The following is a 26,365-nucleotide window of genomic DNA, read 5'->3' as shown; positions in this document are numbered from 1 at the left end:
AAAAAGTGGCTGTGCCCTGCTATAAATCATCATATTCAATAATCAACAATAATGTCTGGTTTATATTCAGACAGAATCTCAAAAAGCTAACTGACTGCTTGGTTTTTAATTAACCCTTTTAATACTGTATCTTCCATTTGTTATAGTCTGTTTTCTATCTTTATACCAATTGAATAGTCCCCAATCACATTCAAAGGAATCTGGATTTATGGGGTAGGATAGTGTGTCTTGTGGCACATCACTCTATCATTTAAATCAGAAAAAAAAAATAAAACCTGGTAATGCTTTTCAGAAATCCACAGTCAAAGTAAAACTAAATAAATACATGATTTAGTTTGTGGTGTCAGATTAACTGTTGGCTTGGATGCTTACAAAGGTAACACGAAATTGTCCTGTCAGGACACTGCACTCGGATTGGCTATAATGTTATTGTTAATAAAACAATGAACAATCCTCTCCCTGCACCGAAACCCTAACCTTAAGGTCAGTATCCTATGCTGCAGTCATTACACATCTAAAATAGTTAATGTTTGGCAGTGAATAAGCATTTTTGTTACTTAAATAAAAAAAGTGACCCGAGGTGCAGACTTCCTCAGTTGTCCTGGCAGGAACATTTTGTGGTACCTTTGTAAGCACTGCTGTCTTGGATCTGCCTAATCAGTGAGTTCAAGTTGGAATCGTTTCCCCTCAACAGAAGGAGATGGCACCCATGAGAAAAGGGACAATTGGGTCATTGATTATTCAAGTGCTTGGTTACTCAAACAAGGTGCATGTTGAAGAAGCATAAAATGATAAAGCTGTCAGTGGAGAATAGTCAGATGTAAGCATATACAGCACATTAAGTAAAACCGCTTTGTAGGAGTTTGTGTGACCATATGACAGGGGTATTTAATTACATTCACTGGAGGGCCAGATAAGGCAATGTCCAAATCTTGAGGGGCTACAGAGAGCTCATGATGCAATAAAATTTGGACACTCGCTCGCACCGTCTTTGTTTTCGAACAATTACTGCACAACAAGTATGCAAAAATAAAAACAAGTCAGTTAGTGGCTGTGTCAGGCAAGTTTGCCACGACAGCAACGCCAGACTTTCCATGATGAAGTGGAGGGGAGGGGGGCGGGTAGAAAAAAAATTGAGGGGGCTGCACCTGACTTTTTGGCGGCTTGCATAAATACATTCCAACAAGCATTTAAGCAACAACCTAAAGGAAAGATAGAAGTTACAGGAGAGGAGTAATTATTTGAAGAAGTTAAATAATAATAGTAAAACAGTATTTACTGTTAGGTTATGGAATGTGCTGACACAAATGGGAATGCATGTGCAGACAGAGTGTGCAACTAAACTAAAGTTTATTGATTGAGGGTAGCTTACATACGGAGTGAGTTGTAAACGAGGAAGGAGAAGGATTATTACCAGATAAAGTGCAGTGAAGCCCCCTTGCTCCTGTATTATGGCATGTTGCCAGTAAATATTGTTTGTTTGGGGACACAAATGCCCTGTAGACAGTGACGACCTTTCAACTGTGCGTATCTGTAACTAGCATTAGTAATGAAGGACAGCTGACCAGGGCTGCCAACAATTTTTACAAAAACCCACCTACTTCTTCCTGAAAGAAACCATAATAAAAATTTTAAAAAAAGCATGGCCCCAGGACTGAATTTGTCAGTGCTGTGCACTATGTTCTGTGCAGCTGCATGTCTTTGAGATCGGTGCAGTTTGTGTCATTTACAATGTCTTTGACGATCTCCGACAAGTAATCCACAGTGGAAATGGTGGTGTGATTTGCCACTAGAAACACTTATTTTAATTCTGTCCTTCTCTTTTTGTTGCTAACCACCAACACAGGTGCTACTTGGAAGCAGTTTGTTGTTTTATTCAAAGCAGAATGTGGAGCGGCATTGTTTATATGTGTCGTTGTTCTTATTGAGATTCTGCAGTATTTGCAGAAGCCTTTGGCTATGTCTCCTGGATTAGCCACCCTAAAAGAGATTTTGTGTTAAAAAAAAAAAAAAAAAAACTAAGAAAAACTTGTAGCATTTTGCTAAAACTGCCCAAAAATAGACAACCCGTCTAGCATAATTTTCTCTTGCAAAATGTAATTAAAAGTAGACCAATTTTGTGGAAAAAATGCCCAGTTGGCAGCACTGCAGCTGACATCCGACGGGCCGGACAGAAGGCTCTCGTGGGGCAGATTTGGCCCGTGGGCAGCCAATTGAAGAATGTTGCCATATGCTCTTAGGGATTCTTTACAAATATAAATATTCAGTGTGACTTTGTGTTTTTTTTCTTAAATTGACCTTAATACAGTGGTTTTGAAAAGTATTATTATTATTATTATTTATTATTATTATTATTATGTTATTGTTGTTGTTGTTGTTGTTGTTGTTGTTAATACATTTATTGGTGGTTGTGGTATGTTTTATCCTTTTATATGTTTGTTATTTTCATGTTTGGTGTTAGCCGATTGCTTTAAGCTTAATTGTATTGTCCCTTACAGTAAGAGAAGATGCAATTCATGCAACACTAGCTTTAAGTAGCATCCATCATGGGTACCTACCAAGAACAAGGTAACTTTTTGTACCCTAAAATGTTAAATTAGCATAGATGTGAATTTGTGTCAGTGGTCTCCTATATTATTGCTGGGGGCTTCAGCTACTGTATAGAGTTGAAGTAAAATCTTTTAAACCTAATTCATAGGGCAAGATTTGTTTCACAAGGACAAAAACACGAAAAAGAAAAAAAAAAAGAAATGACCTTCAAAAACACAAATATGGGGCTTAACATCAGCTTGCTTCAAGACTTACAGAACAAAGTTCCAGAAAGTAAAAAAAAAAATACCTGAGTGGATTAGCATCTTCTGAGGAATTTGTATGTGGGCTACCAGTATACTGGATCCCCAATAACAAAAATGTTGGTGAGAGCCCTATATTGTCTCTGCGAAATTCAAATTCAAAAAATATATAGGGCTTCTGTTTTTCAGGTTTTATTAATTGTATTTTTCGGTGCATATTTTTTTAGCTATTTTCGAGTTTTATTTAAATCGTTTTTTTCTAGGGGCTTTTGTTTTTGATATACTGTATGAAATTTGTGGTTTTGGCTACTTTCCAAAATGCTTGAGTGTTTTGGGTTTTTGTGTGTGTGTGTGTGTGTGTGTGTGTGTGTGTGTGTGTCTGTGTGTCAAAATATGTATAGTGGTAATGCAACAGTACTTGCACACTTAAATTGTACCTTCTTTCCTTTGCTGTCTTCCACAATTAAATCCCTGTGGTCACAGACTCATTCTTTTGGGATTTTTGTGTGTAGGCATTTTTGTACATTTCGCCACAATTCTGTTGTAAATCCTGCTTGTCTTAACTGTAATCCAGCTTTAAATCTTGTTTTAAATCTTGCATGCTGAGTCTCCAATAGAAATGCAGGAATGTGCTGCCACTCAGTAGTTGGGGCGGGTTTAAAGTATTCGGAACGAATCAATGGTAGATGCAAGTGAGGAAGGCGGGACATTTCCCAGCATATATATTAAATGCATTGATTTGATTATCAAACAAACAAAAAAAGCCTTGCATATTTTTTGCTTCGCGGCAAGTGTAAAACCAAAAATTCTCTGACAGAATGGAAAATCCGTTTTTTTCCACGTTATTCCACTGCAAACAGATTCCTAGGATCCCTGGTGATCAGTCAGATCATTTGTTTTAGATCAGTTATTTTTGCATGTAAACCAAGCCATTGTGTCAGTCACAGAGGACACATTTAGTGACTATACTATTGAGATTTCCTTGTGTTGATCTTTTCTTCTAAATTTAAATGCAGTAAATAAATACATTTAAGGGGGCTTATGTATATGTTTTTACTGTAACTGGTATTTACAGATTATTTTCTGAAAATAACATTTAGAAACCCACTTATAATGTTGGTAGCCTGAGGCTAAAGTGCACTGTGATTTTGACCCCTGCTGGTAAGTAAATCTAAACATGTATATTTAACATGGACAGCAGACTGCAACATCTTTAACTAACAAAGGCTGAACATGCGACCTGCATTAATTTGGATCTATTTAATAGTAATAAATAGTTTTTTGTATGTTTTAACATCCTTTGCACATACATGAAAGTGGCCTTGCAATACATTAAACAAATTGAAATGGATTTAGGTAAATTACTTTAATTTAAATTGGCTGTGTTTCAGCCCAGTTATATAATTGGCACTCTGTATTTAAATGTGGTCTTTATATTTGACACAGTGCTTTTTGTCGAAGAATGTGTTCACCAGGATGGCATTATTAACCTGTCAAAAAAAAAAAAAAAAACACCAGTTTTCCAACAAATAGAAAGTTATGAGCTACATAGCTCATATAAAATACAATATACATTTAAGGTTTAAAACTTTATTTATCTTTTTTTATGGGTGTCTGACAACTAACAAAAACATCTTTTGAGATCCCAAAGGATGAAAACATATGTGCCTCGCATATAACGAGGACACAAACTCACCTCAAGATCCGGCGCAGCTGCTTCCCTCCCATCCTCAGTGTCATTTGAAACTCCACCCATCATCAGTAAGGCCCTGTAAAAACCGCCGACTTTTAAAAAAATGCACGACACGGGTAAAGTATCGTTATGTGTGGAATGTGCACTATTTTATTAATTATGTATACAGATTATTGTCATTGTTTAACAGCAAATAGAGATACATGTACTGACAACGTCAAAGTTATTCAAGCACTTTACAATATTTGTGAAATATTGTAATTACAGCCTGTAGGTAAAGTGTATCTGCGAAGACAGCTTTCAGTTATACGTCAGATGCATGTTCACCATTTAGGTCTTGCAAAACAAGTACAATGTGTAACCCATACTGATCTTGGACATCAGTTGACTCGTCAGTGACCACTGACAAGCAACCAGACTGTTTTACCAATTCAATAATCTCCTGCTTGTGACACTCGGCAACTTTAAGTAAGTATTCATGTCTCAGCTGGGCTGATGAAGGAATCAATCCACCATTTGCTACACTCAGTCTGAAGAGTTTACGTAACTTTTGGTTGTCCAATATTTCAAGAGGGATAGTTATACAAACAAACACGTCAGGTCAAAATGTAATGTGTTTCGTGCTTCACGGTTTTCAGTGTACTTTTGGAACAAGGAAGTCACCGTTTTTAGTTTCTTTGCAAGTAAAGCAGTCGCAGTACTGCTGTGGATATCCGCCTTTCTCTTTTGGTGAATATTTGAATCTAAATGCCTGTCAAATAGACGATTTTTTGTAGTTATCTACAGTAGCGTTGCAGGACGTACATAAGAGCTTACCTCCATCGCTTTGTAAAATTCCTGCTGGATACTACTTTATGCGATCAGCTGCAAACACTTTTTTAGACGTTTTATCGATATACTCGATATTGAGGTGTCACTGCGAAATTCACCTCTTTTAGGGGCCAATGCATACCGTACAAGTAGGAGAGAAAAAAAAGAGAGATGAAAAGACTAACAAACTTTTACAACATTTGATATTTATACTTTGTAAACAATTGTTGACTCCCCTTCAACCAACTGGTTTCTGTCCAATAATTGAAGTATTTTCTTTCTCATCACACACAGCGAGCCTACCACATACTTCCTCTGTGGGAAAGGGGGGCGGTGCTCTCTGACCTTATGGCCCGCCATGTGCTACTTTGAGCAGGGCGCATCCATTCTCTGTCCCGTCCGTCCGTCCGTCTGTCTCAGGGTCAGCCACGTGTAATTTGACATGGTTCGTCCATTTAGTCTTTTAATGAAGCTTCCCTTCGTCTCAGGGTCAGTCATGTGTAATGTGAGAATTCTAAGCTTGCACAATACTGCAATAAATCGTAATATAAAAGCATATTAACGAGCAAGCACATTAAAATTATGAAAATACAAAACTTGTAATTAATAACATAATTAATACCTCATGCAGAAAGCCATTACTACAGCACAACGTAAGCGACACAAACTACATATCTTCCTCCTGTAGATAGGCGCTTTTTTTTTTTTTTTTATTCCTTCGCCGTCCTGTTTGCAATGCACTTGGGGGGAAAAAAAAAATTATATTTCGACTGATGATCATGTCAAGATATTTCCTAAAGAAACTGCACATGCAGATGGAGCTAATTGTTTTGCACATCTTGTAATGTGTCTTTGGAGAAAATACAATCTCGCAATTTAGCTTCAGAATCAAACATTAAACGAAAGGCTACTACAGAGGCTGCTGAACAGAGCGTAAAATAAACAGCTTTCAGAAGACAAACTGGAAAGTAAGCACAGACAAAAAGTATTCCTGTCGGTTGTAGCCAAGTTAAATCAGTACTAAAGGTACGATCTAGCACAGCCACCTCGCTTCAAACAACCTGCTGCTTACTTTTTAAACGCAGTTAGTATTTTAGACCTGAATAGGCACTTTTTTTTTTTTTTTTTTTTTTTGACTTGGTACTAATAAAATAAATTATTGGATGGGACCAATAACATGACAACAAACGTGCTGCATATAATGCCTATAATTAAAGTATGCCAGATGCCCTTGAGTAACCGAGTTTTGGGACTGTTTCTAATTGATTTCCACATCTGTATAACTTGGAATAGCTTTGCCTTACACTTCGAACCAATTCAGTGGAGAACGTGCAGTCTCAATGGATGGGCAAGTCCACACCAAACAGAATGCCGGCAGCAACTGCAGGGGGATGTTGCATGCTTGCCGTTAACAAATGACAGCACTCTGTTTTAGTAAGGAAGCAAGTTCCACTATTTTTAGGCTTTGCTAGTGCTCTGAAATATTGTCTACTTAGGTTTATTTAATGTTTAAACAGGTCCTCGACATGCCCGCGAAATCCTAATTTTATTCCATAACCTACCCGCGGAAAATACGTAAATTTACCGGAGTTTAAGTAGACCCCCAGTTGTAAGTGGTGTAAACCACTTCAGGCCATGCTGTTCCATTGATATATACCACTTCAGGGATAGTTAACCACCCAGCTGCTTATCCCGTGATTTCCACGTGGAACGCAAGCAAGTCCAAATCTGTCACTCCGGTGAGAATAGTGTGCAGGCGCTTATATGTGCATCTACAAAATTGAACACGTCTTTTTAACGTGCTTTAATGAAAAAAAAAACTGTATGCAGTTTTGTTTTTCACTGGCAGGTAGTAGCAGTCCATAAGAAATGTGCCTAACAGACCAGGTCATTTGACCAGGTCAATGTCTGACTACCTGTCCATGTAGCAGCATTGCACCTTGACTGCTCGATGGAGGTGGCTGGGTCCGAGATGTCCGATCTGGATGCCGTGAAGGACAGCTTGTCTGGGCTAGGGGGTCTAGGCAGTGTAGAGCGAGACTGGGGGCTGGTGCTACCCGGTGGTAGGGGGCAGCCTGCCCTGTGATTTTAATAGGGTCTGTAGCATGTTCTGCTGAGCCCTTACGGTCTCCACCAGCTCCGCAAAGCACCGCTCGGCTGAGCTTAGGCGCCTCCTAGGCGACTGTGACGGGGATCGTCTGCGCCTGCGTGGGGAAGGGGAGTGGTGCCTACGCGGCGACCACCTGTCCCCTGGTGAATGTTTCCTCGAGCGGTACCGCCTCGGCGGTGACCATCTCGCCCTCCCCTGAGAGGTGTCTGCGCCTCTGTACTGATGGTGGGGAAGGGGAGGGTGACCCAGTTGTGCGGGAGTGTTCCCTGGTCACTGTAGCGGGGGGGGGGGGGGGTCCTGGATGACCTCTGAATGCACTTGGTCCACTGATCTCATTCTCCCATGGCTCGAGGAGAGAGACTCTGCTGAGGATAGGGCTGCTCTCCGGCAATTAGTTCTTCTCGAACTTCCTACACGGAGAGCAGTCTAGCTCACCTGCCAGTGCTTTGGCCGCATGGTCTTGCCCTAAGCATCTGGTGCAGGACTGGTGCTCGTCCTGCTTAGGCAGCTTCGCCGTGCATTGGTCACACTGGTGGAAACCTCTGTCAGCGCCGAGGTCGGTGCCGATGTGTAGTGTGTTCAGTGCCGGGCTGTAGATGGCCCTGAAGCTATTCACCAGTGTCGAATCAATCGGAGCCGGGATCGACGTCGAAAAGAGTGCGGTCGGTGCCGAGAGGTCGGTGATGACATGTAACGCGGTTGGTGCCACGCTGTAGACAGCTCCGAAGAGGTTCACTGGTGCCGAATCAATCGTTCCAAGGTCGGTGCCGATGGTAGGCACGGTCGGTGCTGGGCTGTAGGTGGCGCCGAAGATGTTTACACCGGTGCAGAGTCAATCGGGGCTGGGTAGGCGCTGTTTTTCTCAACCTCGCAATCAGCGGGAAAAATCGCAGTCGATGCGGGGGTATGCAGCCGATTCAGTTGGCGTGGTCGCCAAGGGCAAGCACAGCCGCGCTAGGAAAACCAGAGGCTTGAGAGGGGCGTTAAGCCCGAGCTGTTTTTTTTTTTTTTTTTTTTTTTTTCTGGTCGATTAAATCAGCGTAGAGGATGACGCTGCGAGCCCGCGGAGTCTCGTTACGCACCACAACAGCTCCTCATACGGTATATCAACTACACGAGGCCTCGTGCAGTGAAAAAAGTAAAAAAAGTAACAGTAAAAAAGGTAACGGCTGCCGCCAATCTCATAAGGGGGGTCGAAACCAGCTCTTCTCAGTAAACTGATGTGAGAATTAGGCAAGAGCACTCTTAGTAATGCTCGAAAGCATGATTTTACCGTGGAATTTTATAAACTTGCGGGTAAAACCCAACAAACCAGCCAATTTCGGTTCAAGGAAGCAAACGCAATCTGACCTGTCTCAGTGACGTGAGAGAGAAAATGGCAGTGTACTACTGTGAGGACGTCCCTCTTCAACAGGAGGTGGGAGGGACTTCCCCCTCACAGCAGGACCCTGATAGGTCAGCTTTTTTATATATGCTCAGTGATTGACAGTCAGAGCGGCTCTTCCCATTCGGTAATGGTTGTCATTCGAATTGAAAGGGAATAACACATATCAACTAAAAACTAATACCTACTGTAAAAATAGCAATGTTTTTTATGGAATAGCCTGTGAAAAATGTGATGAAATAAAACATCTTGGAGAGACTGGAACAACTTTATATTAAATAATTCAGAACCACCTTTCATTAGTTAGAAATAACAAAAATAAATAAATACTGAGCCAATAGTACAGCACTTCACCAGTCAAAGACATGGCATAAATGATGCAAAGTCTTTAGTATTAGAACAGCTAAAATTAGACAATGCAACATATAGAAGAATAAAATAACTTAAATGGATAAATAGACTGAACACGATTATGCCAGCGGGACTCAACAGAAAAGAATGAACTAATTAACTCCAGTAAATATATAACATTTAAATAAATAAACAAAATTCATTCAAAAGTTATGCATGATGATGTGCTGGGGAGTCCAAATCAAGGATGCTCCTCAGAGCCAGTGTTGCATGATAATATAAATATAAGTTTATATTAAATAATTACTGAAAAAAATGAATACAGATTTAAAGATAGAAGTAAAAATGATGTCACAATATATAGAACACCATTATATCATGTAAGAATAAATCATGGATGTGAATGTAAACAATAACAAGCAGTTGTCATGCCGTCAAAAATCTATAAATACTTCCAATGTTTTGATTCAAACTCATGCTGCCTTGAGAAAGATATGTACAACATATCGAAATGTTGGGCAGCTGGCTCTTTGAGCTTGTGTGTGTGTGTGTGTATATGCTGGTAGAAGGCACAGGTGTCATCCATCAAATCAACAGTACGAAGTAGAAAGGGGAACAAGACTAAAAGGCTAAAATATGCACAAGAACACAGAAATTGGACAATGGAACAATGGTCAAAGGTGCTTTGGAATATTGATGGATGGACAACGACACCTGTGCCTTCTGCCAGTTCTGTTGTCAGTTCAGCACTTGTCTTCTTTCTATTTCTTAAAGATATTAACTTCAAGTACTGTTCATCCTTGTTAGACAGCTTTTTGGGTCTTCCAGTCATGGGTTTGTCAATCACAGATGATGTTACTCTGTACTAGTTGATTATGCTTTGGATACCAGTCCTGAGTAATGCAAGCTATTTCACTCAATGTTTTTCCTTCTGTATGCAAGTCAAGGTTGTTATAACAGTAGAGAACACTAGTGGACACTAGCTTTGAGTAAATTGTTGGTGCTCATAATGCATCAGAGTAGAAAAATGCAACAAGCAACAACTTTTGCACAGCAATGTGTGTGTGTGTGTGTGTGTGTGTGTATACTGTATAGTTACATCACAACCAGACCAACCACACCACAACCCACACAACCCACGCAGAATAATATAAATAATATATCATGAAGTAAATTCATTCATGTTAGGAAAAAGTATCCATTTTTCGCGGGGAAATTTGCAAATAAATTAAACTTTTTAATAAGTTCAAATCATGTATTAACAATAATGAGTACTTTTGCACAGATACCGGGACAAATAACACTTCTGAATTGTTACCGGAGGTTCTTTTTTTTTTTTTTTTTTTTTTTAAATGCGTATTTTGTGTACTTTGTTTACACTTGAAATACAGACAGTATTTAACCATGTATTGCTTTCTTTGTTTTGTAATTAATTCACAAGGGTAAAGTAAGGCCTTTCTTACTTCTGAGGCATTGTTCAACTTTAATACAGCATTACACATAATGGCTTTGATAACGTTTTGAAAATAAACGAATATTCGAAAGAAAATCTAAATCTTGAACGAAAATACAAATGTGAAAGTTCCATGTTTGTCCCGGCACATAATGCATTTTAGACACCCTACAGTGCTCCAAACAATGGATTTCCACCATTACCAGGCCAGTCAAGCTGGCAAAATGTTAACTCTGATAGACTAATTAATATCTTAGAAGGCTGGGGCTTTTGGAATTCTGACACCTGCTGACTCTTAAATACACTTTATGTTGTTTAAATATGACAATTATGTCATTTACATATCTAAAGGATTTGCATGACAATGTGCATCCCCTTGGGCTCTGTAATATTCATTTATTTGTTTTCCATTGGATATAAATCACTCACAAATTTAGCTTACAGATTTTAGTTTATTACTGTGTGTCAGTTATAATTATAATGTAAATTACAGTTTTCCAATAATTGCAAGCAATATCTAGTTTAGCAGTACCGCAGTAAGGAAGACAGGTTTTCTGTGAAGTTTTTAAGGATTAACATTTGACAATAGGGAAACATATATTTTAGTTTATCATTTTATATATATTGTTTAAATTGTCATTTCCCAATGTTTTTACATACAGTATTTAAGAAAGCTATTTTTGAAGTCCATGTTGACTACAACTAAAACAAACCTAAAAAAAAAAGCAATGCACTTAAAATTTTAAAATAATTTATTTCCTCCCTACTTTTCAAGTAATAGCTGGAACATGGATCACTGGTTCAATTGACACGTTTCAGTGCTTTTTAGTGCACCCAATCAAAGGCACTTTCATGTTAAGCAGCATCCGTGTTTATGTTACTGTAAACACACAAGCAGGTGGCAGCAATGACAATGAACATTTTAAAAAATATATCTGAAGGACAGGATGTAATGTACAAGTTTATAGAAGCTTTGCGAGCCAACATTTCTGATGACGCAGACTACAGTGATGCTGTTGGCTCCACTGCAGCTGGATTTAATAAGTGAATTGTGTGAGGCGCCCTTGCTCTGTGCACTGCTGGAAAGGCCTAAATATTTAAAGATTTTTAAAACCATACCTTTTAAATCACAGTAACACAATTTGAAATGTTTTAATGATTATTACAATATTAACATTTTTATAAATTGTCTACAATATTAGTCAGGACACAAGTCATATGTGATGAATGCTTTAGGTTGTCATTAGTGTATTTATTTGTACCAAAACAGGAGCATTCTGCTTAAGGTTGCTATTATCTTTATAGAGTATTGTTAATATATTCTGTATTATATGTGTATAAACAAAGCAGTATTATAATATAAATAACATTTAGAACAAGGATGCTTTTTTTGTTTTGTTAAGTGCGGGTACAGCATCAAAATTCCACAAACTGATGTGTGTTCATTATTTGAAAAAATAAATACAAAATAAAAGTGCTATCCAGATCCAAGTTGTTAAAAACAGCTTACTAATCTCTGAGGGATCATTTGAGTTACTGTTCCTAGGTCTCAATCCCATTATCATGCAAGATCTAAACCTTCCTTCTGGGACAACCTGTTTATATGGGATAACAGTGGCCAGTCCCACAGGAGGCTGTTAGAATTAACGGCACAGAGTATCATACAAATACGTTTCTGGAGGTCTCAGCAAAATACTAAGTTATGGAGTAAACATAACAGATTTGCAAAGCAGAAGTGTGACTGTGGATTAAAAAAAAAAAAAAGAAAAGTCCCAACCCTGCCACCATTAGACTACACTTTAAGTGGGGCGAAAAGTGAATTCATATTCAGTTTTTGCACCTTTTGAAATATGAGAATGATTTCTTAGGGTGACTCTTGTTTGTACAGGAATGGAAAGTTTCGAAGTAAGTAGCTAATCTGACCGGTTTGAATATAAACACTGTAGTCATAAAATATACAGAGTCTTCTGTAGCAAATTGACACTATATTTAAGGTTGTGCAGTCGGTAGTTATCAGTCGTTAATAAAGTTTGTTTTTATTACTTTGAGAAAATGTATATTTTGTAAGCTTTTTAATGCTGTTCTTACAGAGAATATTGAACAGTTCAAAAGCATGTAATAACACTAGAATGTAGGACCACCATGGGGCAGCCAGAATACAGTTGATTTGAGTAGCCTGCAGGGTGTTAAAATTGTTCTCAAATTCTAGTCCTCAGAAAAAACAAGCAAACTAAAACATGTTTTACTATATATATAATATGTTATATATATATATAATATATATCCCTAATAAATAATATCTAGATATCTATAATAGTAAGTCATATATATATATCATATTGAATTTGTTTCAGTCTCAGGATAGGGAAGTAACCTCCAACCAAGTGTACATTATCAGAGTATGTTGCCTTTCATGATTGAAACTGACTTATAAGAGGGATTCATTTATAAATATTGTGGAATACATGTAGGATGACCAGGCATCCCGATAAAATGAGGATTGTCCAGATATTAGGAGCTTTGTCCCGCATCCCAATCGAGATACTGTCAGGATGTAACCTGTCCCAATTTTGAGTAAACATTGAAAACCCGGGCGTAAAGTGGAACATTTAAAATTTTGAAATTCCTATATGTGGCTGCTGCACTGTCTCACAGTACAACCACATACTCTACTAGTTTAGGGAATGTTGTTTGAGTGAGTTGGGGAAAGTATTACACCTGAATTCAATGATATGACTGTGTTGCAAAGGCATTTTGTAAATTGTGTAAAAAATAATTCGGAAACAACATGTGCAAAACTGCCACACTGCAAAACAGAATACCCTTGTCTCAAACTTCTTCAGCAGCAAGCCCGGTAAAATGTTGGATACGCAAGTTGTTTCTACAGAGCTTACCCAGGTGCACCAACATTCCTATTGGTCTGTGAATTGAAGCTTGCGTGAGGAATCAAAGCATTATTGAGCTGGTGAGGTGTGAAATGCAAGTAAAAATGAACTTCAACATGAGGTGCAAGGAGCTCTACAGTTATGTCATCAGCAGAAAGGATGTTATGTGCATGGCCAAGTCATCCAAGAAGTACGAGACCACTGGTACTGACAATTAAAGGGTTATATGATTAACAGTATGTGGTGTGCGCATGCTCCTATTTTTTAATTTATTTTATATACTCGCCAATATTATAACACAGCTGCCAAAATAGTAATTGTGCTTTTCAGAAAGAAGATACAAAGCATCTTGATAAGTGAGGTGTTGTTGTAAAAGTAAAAGTAATTTTGCCTTCATTCACATGAACTATAGTAGGAGGAATCTTTATTGTCCCTCGGAAGGTGATAAGGGAGAGTAATTGTGTATTATACTGTCCGAGAACATCTGCCTGAAGACTGCTGGAGCAATTCATCTATCATGGACGATGCAGCATTTTCTTTTTTGTCTTTCTGCCGTAACCCATCCCCGCTGCTGGTCTGCGCGAAGGTTTTGATAGGGACTGTGCCTGGACTGGGGCTCACATTAATCAGTCCCCTTGTTCAACACTCCAGCTGACATAATTACAACCTGCGCACAGCAGTTATTCAAGGCGAGTCCTTGTCACTCGTGGTGCAAAACTACACAGCTCAGATCCCCAAGGAGATTGCCTTATCACACAGAACAAGGGCTCACAGGAGTTGAAGAGAATAGAAATGGGAAAATGTCTTTCGGGAGCACTGTATATTCCTTTAAAATAAGACATTTGCAAGAGTTGTGGGGGACAAAGATGAACACTGAGCAAGTTTCTGAAAAATGAACAGGGCCTTATTTTTGAAAAGGGATTATACAGGCCTTTTTTTATCAAGTGGACCTACAGTATGACATGAAATATGGTGGTCTTCCTTTCTTATCGCTGTGACTGTAACATATTACTGTGTTGTTGGTTTTTTATAAGTTATAACTGATTTCAAAGTTTTAGAGGATTTTAGTAAAGTCCATATGAGCAACACATATAAAACATACATTATCAGGCTTATCTTGAATTCAGCCTCATACACAGAACAGAACACATGCCCACAAACAATGTTTCTTTACAAGCAATAGCGACATTTTCATATTTAAAAGACTCGTGACGACTCATAGATGTGGTTTGAATGACAGTACATATTAGAAAGATACATATTTTGGAGTTACATGGATTTCATATTACTGCTGACTTATACTATATCGGAATGTGGTACTGTTATTTTCTAGTACAGGTGCATGCACCAAACCCTAATAGGCATTTTGAAACCTAAACCTTAACTGACATATTGTTTTCTGCTATCATTTCCTGCATGTACCAAATTCTGCTATTGTGTAACATTACAGTTTTGTCAGATTAATTGTGTACTAGATTTGAATGTGTTTTAAACCCTAAAAAAGTATGCAGTTCAGTAAATAACCAAATTCTGACAAGCATACAAAAATGTCATAACACCTGTAGTCTATTTAAAATGCTCATCAAGATGCAGGACACAACAGCTTAGTGCACTTGAGATCAGGACTAGTCCACAGTATAGGATTGCTCTGTTTGTACACCTCATGCAGGATCAGTGCTCTACATGCTTATTATCTACTGGACTTTTTACATGTGTATGTGTGAAATTAAGGTGGTATCATCAGAATGATTAACTTCGTCTGTCACTCAAGCCACTATCAGATAAAAATAGAAGGCTAGCTTTTTATTCCATATACAAATAACTGAAACATAAAATATATTGACCTTCAATATTTCAGCCTTCCTCATGCTAACTAACCATGTTCATTCTTACTGTACTGTGCAATCATGAAAAACAATTTTTCTTTTCACATTTTCAGCCTGGAATAAAAACATGTTTATTTTGCTGTCTGGTGCTACATCCCACTTAAAAAACATAAAAATAAGCTACTGTTTATTTGTACTTTTGAAACCGTTAATCTGTGTAAATGTTATGTTTTGCAACACCATTCATTTGTTAAAACCTAGTCATAACTCGAATAACAATGTAGGCAAAAAGGTTTGGGAATAACAACAATCCTAGTCAACTAATATAATATATGTAATGTAATATGTACATTATATACCATACAACATTGTTGAAACTCATGGGATGTTGGGCCAGATTCTTCATTCTACAGTAAGCAATTAACAGTTAATTACAAAGTATGGTGCTAGATACAATACCTGCTCAACAGTTAAAGGGAATACAGATATAAGGTACATCTTTTGTTTCTTCTTATGGATAATGGAATGCGTATTATGTAATGTACATTAATTTCTGAAAATATTTAAATACTGTACCAGTATTTTAATTATTTCTCAGCATCTTTCGTTTTTTTTTTTTTTTTTTTTGCATTTGTAACTTTGTATCGGTACATATTGTCCTGATGTGTTGGCCAGCCAGAAATCATCTAAAATCATATGTGGCACCTGAAAGATTTTCTTGATAACACAGTTTAATTAAAGACTGTCTGTACACAGCATGTGAATATTAAATAATTCAGTAACAACTAGTGATTTAGCTTAAATGCTCTACTTTTTACTGGCCCTTGACTTTCTCTGAAGGTACAACACTATACAGCAGCCCTCTCCTTTAATCTACAGGTATAGTATTAGAGAACCCAATATTCCCTTACCCTTTCAGACGAAAGGTTTAACTGCCCAACAAGGATAACATGGCGGGATATAATAGGTGCAAAACAATATGATGGAGAGCTGTACTGTACCTTTACATAGTTTTGAAAGAGAAGGAAATATTATGAAAATGTAACTAAACAAAGATAGCAGGGGTAGTGCAATAGGTCATTGAATGTAATAAATATTCATATTGCATATTCATTTCTTGTACCTTACAGTAATCTCAACTGAAATATATTTTATGGCCATTTTACAGCGGTCAGCATCATACCTATTGAACAGTCCAAAAGGGTAAACTTGACAGACCTGTAACTTTCCTTTAATGTGTATTTTCATGTTAAGCTTTATTCAGATGAAATTTATTAAGCAGTTTTAAGCTTGCCTATAAAATAAACATGATCAGGTAAATGTTTTTAATACATGCAAGGCTCTTTTTCTGATTCCAAGGTCCAACTGTGCAGAAAACATCCGCAAGCATATTCTCCACACAGGCAAACACGAGGGAGTGAAAATGTACAACTGCCCCAGGTGTGACTATGGATCCAATTCCCCAACAGACTTCCGCAATCATCTGAAAGAAAACCATCCAGACCTTGAGAATCCAGATCTAGCCTATCTGCATGCAGGTAACATATCATTGAATTGTTGTTTTATCTTATTGGTTTCACATATCCAAAGGGTTTGAAGTCTCAACATTACATTACAAAAAAAGGTATGGATGAAGTAGAAGCACATGAGGGTTTCGGCCAAAACCATTTTTCTGCTTAGGAGCAACCATGGGGACAAAATCCAGCTGTGTAATGTAGCCCTCCTGAGGATTTGGCCAAATTTAAGACATTTCTGTGATGTCCCCCTTTGATCTTTTGATTGATTAATTCTGCTAATCATTTAAAAGTGCCTGTGTGGCTTTGAAGAGTACGGGAGTGCGGGGCAGATATATTGCTGATTGACGAATCCACAGTTTGCGCTACGAATCCAACTAAACCACAGTCAGAACATTTCAACAAAAAAGCAAATAACATTTAATTAAGCAACAATCATTTAAACAATTAGTTAATTATAGTGTAACATACTTTTAAAATGTAACACTTAGAAAAGGGCTTGCGATTTCAGTTTCGCATTTCATATTGTTTGCTAAAAGTAATACAGTTATACATTAACATAATGTAAAAAAAAAAAAAAAAAAAAAAAAAAAAAAAGTTTTCATAATTACAAATTAATTTCCACATAAACACCCCCATTCTAATTTTTATTTCACATATCTTTTGGACAGGTTCAGGAACAACAGCAATTGAATTGTTGCTAAATCTCTATCAATTAAACGGATGTTAGATTTTAAACTCGGGCTTGTTCAAACACGCTTACAGGCTTGCCTGAGCACTTCTCGAAAACCAATCGCTGGCAATAATATTGCGGTCTTCATCTTTTTTTGATTTGGCAAAACAATCAATAACTTTACGTTCCTAGTTCACATTCCTTTTTATTTATTTTTCTAATGCCACTTTCATGTTCACACAGACACTTTGTAAGTAGGATTTCAAACTCAAACTCTGAGGAACTCATGACAACATTCCCACAATATGATAGACAAACATTTGAACTTTGAACTTACTGACGTAAGAGCCTGAGTAACCCCTGCTGATCCACAAGCGATCGAATGACCCCCACAGAAAGCTTGTTCACTCACAAGCTATTTCTTAAATACTGCTGATTTGTTTTTCTTTTTTTTACTAAAACCACATTCTTTCTTGATATAAAATAACCATGTTATTTTTTGTTTTGCTTTCCTTTTATGTGCATTTAAAAAGGCTAATTGAATTGTTTTTGACAGTGACTTAAACAGGAGATTGTACAACAACACAAATGCAGGATGCGCAGGACAGCATGTTGAATACAGCCATTATCTGTAATCATTAAACACAGCATGGGTCCTGTTTGCTAGCCCAAGTTTAGCTTCTCCGCTACTTCTTGGAAAGTTGCATTTATATTGAAATTATTATTTTTTTTTTACGGAAGGAAAAATGTTCAAAAATCAAATCAAAGGAAGCAGAACAAGACAAAAAGGGGAGAAAAAATGTGCAAGGTAGATATCGAATTAACCTGACTATAGTTGTACTCTGTCAGAATAACACTTGGACTTTTAGCTACAAGCAAATCATTTTTGATGGCTAGTCTTGTTATTTTCCTTTGATAGCTGCAGTTCAAACAGGCTCACTCTTGTCACAGCTTAAACGGCAGACTTTCAATAGACTGTCAGATTGATTGACAGGTCGGAATCCACATCTTTCATGAGGAATTTAAACTTTAGTATGTGTTTGGAATAAAATATTCACCTTGAATAACCGACTTGTTCTTTCAATTCAAAGAAACAGAGAAAGCTGTGTAGTGTGTTTAAAAAAAAAAGATTGAAATACAAAATCACAATTGCTGATATTACATTATTGTAATTATTAGATGACAACTATGTTCTAATGGTATACTTTGTTATTAGTGGGTTGTGGAATATGACACCCCCACCCCAGAAAAGAACCAGGGATTGTCTGGGTCCTCAACTACAGCTGCTATCACTTTTCTTTGTTGAATACAGACCAGCGGGTTTAAGGGAACTCACCATTATTAATGAAAAATATCCAGGGGCCTAGGGCATGTTTACAATGATTGTCACCTCCATAGCTTTGTAAATGGCAATTTTTCATAATCTTTCAAACTGCCTAGCTAAACAAACATAAATAAAATTGAAACAAATTCTCCACAGAGGTCTGGGTGACTTGGTATCTTACATCTTAATTGACAGTATTGAGGTTTTCATTATTCATACTTGCTTTTTTTTTGTTAATACAGTCTAAAAAAAGACCAAGCGTTCCAAGTACACCTTGGACTTTGAAAAAGTATCCTGTAGCAATCTTTTAAATTTTAATAGGATTGTTTTTTTTTATTATTTTTAATATTAATTTTAAAAAGTCACAGTTTATTTCTTAAAGAAGCTAAATTAAAATAGTACAAAGAAATAAACATACAAAGCCTCAGCATAATTTGTTGGTTGATAGATTATGTAATTTAAGGAAAGTATTACTATTGGTGCTACTAATATAACCTATTGAAATATGGGTACATGACAATGCTGTTGTATAATTGTACTATAGTAATGTTACGGGGTCTGTTTTAATCATATAAACATTGGTAGACTTTAAGGACCAGTTTACTTTATATTTGGTAGTACTAAAACCACAATTGCTACTGAACTACCTAGTGTAAATTATTCAGTAAGATTGCTGGTAATTTATCTTTTTGTCATGGCATTTTCATCATCATTCCATTATGGAGCCCTTTGATGGGCCTTTCCACGGGGTAAAAGGTTAACATCTGTCTATGGGACTGTACACCCACAGAATATATACTGGCATATAAATATATATTATTTCTTTCTTTCTTTATTTTTAATATTCTCAGATTGCTAATATTCTTCACTTGTATCATATACCTTTTTAATGTGATGTGTATCCTCTGTCTCTTGGTACCAGTTTTATTTTCTATATCGTCAAGCAAGTTTAATTTACATAACATTTTTTTATTTTTTAGCCAGAAATATGACTTGGCAAATGTAGAAAAGTTTGGCAGCAATTAATTTCCAGGAATTACTGCCAGGAATAATTTATTACTACCAAGTTACTTCTGTAAACCACTCCTAATACTACTTCCCTAAACATTGCAGACCTCTTTCAACCATTTTTTATTATATTAAGTATTGTTAATCAGAAGGTCAATAAATCAACTCTGAATACCGGGACTAATATGGACCTTAAACAACAGCTGTATTTAGAGCCACTAAGGTTTAGATCCCTATAAGCTTAAGTTGATACGATGAAAGACGTATTCGTCTTAAATAAGTGTTAATAGCACAGTACTTCCAAAGGTTATAACAGATAATGAAATCATTTTTGGTTTAAAAACATCCATATTATGAAGCCATGTAAAAGAATTTTCAGCTGGACAAGAAAGAAAGAAAAGAAAGTACTGTCAACAAGATTTACTTCACCTATAGTATATGAAAACCCTTGATCCACTATACGATTTAATACAAAATCAAATTGTATTTTGTTGTCTTACCAAAGTTGCACAAGTGAACCCTTGTTAATTACATCGATTTCCAAGTTTGTTATTGATTTCCATCTTAAAAAAATACAATATATCACTGGCTGTTTTATAACCTGACAGCAATTGATAAAGTATCTGTGCTGGAAATGTCAGAAGAGGTTAATATTTATTGATTTTTATTGCACTTAAACCTGTGTGGTTTTGCCATCAAAGATCTATGGCCAGCAGCTCTGGAATGTGTAAAATTGCAGGTTCCAAGCAGTTTTTAATGTAAACTATTCTGGTATTCAACCAGTCTTAAAAAAAAAAAAAACATCTTCAATTCAGAAAAAAAAAGAGGTTATGAATTTCTGACCACCTGGGTCTCGAATTTAGTATTCTAAAAATGATGCCTGTTCGGTACTTAAATACTGAATAACCCCTGGCATTGCAAACGGCTCACATTTAGCCTTTTCATCCACTTAACTATGTGCTATTGATCTGAAGAAGGCATGTGATAGCTGGAATTATGAGCAATAAAAGGGTCCACTTCTTCAAACTAAAAAGTATATAATTAGCAGGGGAGGACCCTGGATGACATTCAATTCCGAAAGGGTTTAAGTTAAACACAATGAATATAACATTAGGGTTATGAGTAAATGTAAACGCCATGTGCACTGTTTGCCTCCAAGCATGAACCTGTGTTCAGTATGCAAGTTGTACATGGGAAATTGGGAGAATGCTGCAGCCTTTTCATTTATCTCAATCACTGTGCACTTGTCAAAAGGGCAGAAGCAGTAACTAATGCCATAGTTTGCATACAATAATCCAAGACATAGAAATCTTGCAGCCCTTCTTTTATTTAGGCCTTTAGAACAATAAGTCCGGAGCCCTTCAGAGCATAGTGGTGTCTTATTTCAAAGCTTTTTTTAAAATTATTTTTCTCCTTTTTTCCATTGCATACAATGCTTTAAAAATGTTTTTTTTTTTCTTTTATGGAAGATAAACCTAGTGGAATTACTTGTGTTTGTTTAACTGTGCTTTAATGGGTGTTATATCTTTATGCCCTTATTTTATTGGAAACATTTAAAATAACCTTATTTATAGTGCTTTTCATATAAAAAAAAATCGCTCACCCTTTATGGGGCCTATGCTGCCTGACGCCAACTATTTCCCTACTATTATTTAATTAGCTCTAATGGGTGTAGCCAAACCAAGTAATGACTGAAATGACACATGCAAGTCAAACTCACCACTGGATGAATAAATGTGTCTTTACTTTCAAGCTGACAGATCAATGAGAGCCACCATTCTCCAAAACAGGAAAAATATGATTCTTTTTTAAATTCATCTTTTTTTCTTATAATGATGAAAGAGGAAACAACAATTGAGACTCCTACAGGAAACACATAAGAGGATATTGAACAGTTTAGAAATATTTGGAAAAAAGTACTAGCAAACCTTCAATGACCTACAGAAAACACACATTTTGCACAAGCCTACTGCACTGCTGTGTTAGTTCATCTTAATAAATACATAAAGAAACTAGATGCGTTATTTGGTTTTGTCTTCGCACTAGTCCAGTTGATTTATAGTGTGACCTAACATTTTACAGTATGTGGAACACAGTATTAAGGAATAACAGTGCCAGGGTAAGTTCTGGGAAAGGGGTTCTGGCATTATTGGTCTTCTGATTAATTGATTGTATTTTATTTTTAGCAATGACATGTCCTGCGATCTGTGAACAATAAAAAAAAAAAAAATAAAAAAAAAATAAATAAAAAACGCCTTGCTGGTTTTATATGCACCGTAGAAAAGATCTGCTTCTTCAACTTAGACCATAACAATGTAATCTGCTTGTGACCCTATAACCCTTTTTGGCTTAGATTCCCCAGGGTGGCAACACAAGGGCAGGTAGGCTTGCTGCAATGAAGCCTTTAACTTAAAGGTACAGAAACTAAAAGGAACAGATTAAACACTGTATTTTTTGTATAAGGCTAACTAGCTGACCATATATGTTGTTTAATAAGCAGATCAATTACATGGTAAATAGGCCCACCCTTAATTGCGGCAATTGTATTCCACGGTTTTGTAATTTCTTATAAATCTTTCAGTGTTTTTCTTCTGCAACATGATACGGTACATTTTCAGCTACTCAGAAGCTAATTGTACATAACATTCATATTAAATCTGTAGTGGCAGTATTTATAGTGCCTATGCTGCCTAAGAGCAACGTTTTTGCTCCGTTATAAGAGTAATCAGCACAATCAGTCAAGTGAAGACTAGACGGTTGAATCTACATTTATTTTTGTAAACTCTAAATCTAACAGTATGTATGGTTTTATTATAACAAATGTAACACTGTTGAAGTGTTGTGGTTTGGAAATATCTATAGAAGAAATAAATAGTAATAATTGAACCATCTAAGGTAAAAGATAATCAAGTTCAATCTAAAATCCCCTAGCCTAACTTTATGTACCTTAAGCAATATGTAAATTATGTAAAAATAGCAACATTCAAACCGATTTTTGGTTGCACTAATTTATTCATTTGTGGATTCAGCAACGCAATTATGAAATACTTCAAGAAAGAGAAGTGTGAAATTATTATTACAAATAACTGCATTAAAGAAAACATTTGTTTTCCCCTAATTTCAATTTATAATTAGAGATCTTTGGGGCATAACAAGCTGATGGTACATATATTTTTAATAAATAATCTTCACCATGGCATAGCATGTGGTATTAATCTTGTTTTGTAAACCCTTGCTTATACTCAACTTTCCTTGATAAAAATATTGTTCCTTGTAATCTGCAGATATATATTACAGAGATGCAAGGCAAAACAAAGACAGCTAAATTCATTGGCAGCGGAATCGTGGGGGGATATGTCTCTTTACTTTATGGCAAGTAAGAGGCATGTATACTGTAACCTGAAAAATATGTAAATACAGTATTATTTTATGTATTTGACCTTTTTCTGCTTCATGAAAGAAATTTCCGTTCTAGTACACAGTCTGAATTTGTCTGGCAATGTCAGTGGCAGTACAGTAAGCTAGTGGTGTGCAAACTGGGGGGCGTGGAGAGTCACTAAGGGGGTCGAGACTATGACTAAAGGGGAAGTCCATTTTTTTTTGCCCAAACTTGCATTAATATATAAATTGCAGCTAATTAAGCCAAGTTCTTACCTTTCAAATAAGCTGTTGACGATCACTTTAGTACTTGTAGAACCAGAGAAATTTAAGTGACGAGTGTGTCAGTGAAACTTCAGTGAACAGTGGACCAATCAGAAATAAGGTCAACAAGGTAGTTGTTGTCAGACTGTGTCTCGCTCATGCAGAGTTTACCACAGAAATAAAAATAAAAAAATCGACATCAATGAGAATTTAATTATTGAAGTCAAAAAATAAAATGTTCTTTATGATGACAGTGTCTGTGGTTATAAAGACAACAAAAAGAAGGACGCCACATATCAAGAAATAGCAGAACAATTGGAAATTGATTGTATGTCTAACTCTCTTTATTTCACCTTAATTTTAGTCAAAGTGACAGGGAGCTCCACACAATGGTTTCCTATTTCTGTAAAATGATGCTCTTTGTTTTAGTAATGTTGAACAATAATAATAATCACAACAAGCTGGTGGTATTGCCCAAACTGTTTCCTTTTGTGTGTGTGTGTGGTGTGCCTATGCTATTTTGTGTTATTTATTTTATTTCGTCTCCACAAAAGGAGCAAAGGGAGACAGCCTTTTCTTTTCATGACTAGCTACATCATTTCTTTGTACTTGTGCTGTATTTGTGTCGTTCACTTCGCTATTTTGTGAAAACCCAAGATTTAATTGCTGAACATTAATATTTTTCAGATTTATCTGTCAGGTAAAAGTGTAAACAAAAATAAAGTTTTAAGTTACATGTATTTTTTTTACTGATTTATTTTCTAGAAATGTTAGCCAAATGTTGACTTGCCAAGTAAACAAAATATTTAAATTCACTGATTTACTTGTTAGAAACCCAGGTTTAACATGTCAGCTAATAATTGTTCACTCGCTAAGTGAACAAAAAAAAAAAAGATAGACTGATTTTAAATGTTGAATTTGTGATACGTGTATGTATTTAGGGGGGCGATAAAATGTATATTAAAAAAGGGGGGCGGCATTTAAAAAGTGTGTGCAACACTGCAGTAAGCCCAACAAGCAACTAGTCACCAGTTTGAATGACAAGTTGTAGAAATCAAACAACTGGATGCAGACTGATTACTTTGAATAAGCCTTATGTACATACTGTGAACAAGTTACTGAACAAACCGCATGATCAGCACAAACATATAATAATACTTTATGTTTATTATTGTTGTTGATTTATTTATTTATTTATGTATCCAGGACGACTTACAGTTGTTACAAAATATCACATTACAGACAAGAATAGTTATAAAATACAATAAAGTCAGTAGTAAATAAACGCAGTTCACAAACCATGTTCGCTTAAGTGAAGAACAATTTTCTGGAAAAGCCCTAGGGAATGCTGAAGTGATCACATGTTCCTGTACAGACAAACAAAACTAAAGTCTGCAATAGTTTCAAAAAAAGGTATGTCTGTCAGTGCTATAGACCATGCTTGGCAGTATCTGAAAAATGTAGCGAGCACATTTTTGTTTAAAATTGAATGCCTGTAAATTGTTAATCTACAGGTATGTCTGTGCTGGCTTTTGTGTTCCAACTTGATTTACTGTGAAATACTGTAAATACACTGGTCAGTCTACAAAGTTTGCGGGACTTGATTTTTTGTAAGGGATTTAATGTAAAATGTACTACTTATACATGTATATAAAATTGCCAATCAAAAAAATGCTAGTTGTTTCACGTTTCTGCCATTTCAGATCGGTATTGTTATGAAATTTAAAAAAAATGAAACACTGTTTGTAAGGCTTTTTTAATTACCTTCATTATTAAGGTACTAGAACAACATTTCTGCAATGTGTTATTTTTTTTCATCTTTTGGTTGCAATTGAGCTGCATTTTTTCACAGATCTTGCCGTGATTTATGTAGGCCCCACCCCCCCAGCCATAAAAAACTTGGACACCACCACCAGCTAATTTTTTTTTATACCAGGATATTTATTAGAAAGAATGTTAACAGTTTTGTTTATCTTCTGGAAGTGTTGTGTTACAGTGGAAAGTTTGTACACATCCTCCTCCATATCACACAGTGTCCAGCTGTAGTGAGTTTACTGTGTACAGTTATGTTGTTTACCTCTAGGTTAAATTTGTTGTCTGATGTAAAAGCATCATTGCCTGTTGTCAGCTTTTACTGTGGGCTAGATGAGCACAGAATTCTTTCCTCACTGCCAGTATTAAAATCAGTGTTGAGCTCAACTGATTCTTCAAAAGACAAGTAATTATCGCTGTCATATTAGTACCTGTGGCATCCTCAAGGCTGCATTTCTTCTCTTCAATACATTTTGTGACATCCTTTCTCCCAGAACTATAAAATCAAAACAACAACCACAAGTTACATAACCAATGCACCAGATCAGCACTTTATGACTTAAGTGACCGGACTGTGCCCTAAAGATTCCGTGGGGGCTAAAAGAGGAGAGAAAACCTATCGATGAATGCCACTGTTAAAGCATTTAGGGGGTTATATTAATAAACATAGCAACGATATATTAATGTGGTCCACTGCTGTTGTACGCACACTCAGTATATATGGTGTCTCAGTATTACAGATACTGCTAGTGTTCAAAGTTAGATATACTAAATATAGTATACTAAATAGATGCATGGTCTGTCATTTAAATTCTGGTTTTATATATAAAGTACTTCTAAAAATATCATAATTGTCAAACATTTGGAACAAACCTCAACATTTTTTAAGCCAGGTCAAGGTTTGTGGGTGGCACTGAAGAAAATGGGTAACATGTGCAGTTGAACATTTCTCCACTGATGGTATCAACTGCAATTGATTTCCTATATTTGGGCCTCATTTTCCATCCTCATCCTGTATCTGCACTGAGGTTTCCTTGCAGAGGTCCAGCCCCAGCAGGTTGATTTCACACTTGTTACCTGTAATTCAA

General features: G+C 36.4%; 1 protein-coding gene across 1 annotated transcript in view; it reads left to right on the top strand.

The window, feature by feature from the left end:
- Positions 1–26,365, top strand: part of LOC121314852 (zinc finger protein 407-like) — a 268,813-nt gene that overhangs the window by 174,765 nt on the left and 67,683 nt on the right. Inside the window, exon 8 of the mRNA XM_041248568.1 lies at positions 16,664–16,842. Coding sequence (XP_041104502.1) covers positions 16,664–16,842 — 179 coding nt within the window. The remainder of the gene's footprint in view (positions 1–16,663; positions 16,843–26,365) is intronic.

Source organism: Polyodon spathula, chromosome 4, assembly GCF_017654505.1.
Source record: "Polyodon spathula isolate WHYD16114869_AA chromosome 4, ASM1765450v1, whole genome shotgun sequence".
Taxonomy (NCBI): domain Eukaryota; kingdom Metazoa; phylum Chordata; class Actinopteri; order Acipenseriformes; family Polyodontidae; genus Polyodon; species Polyodon spathula.
This window is presented reverse-complemented; position numbering and strand designations above follow the sequence as displayed.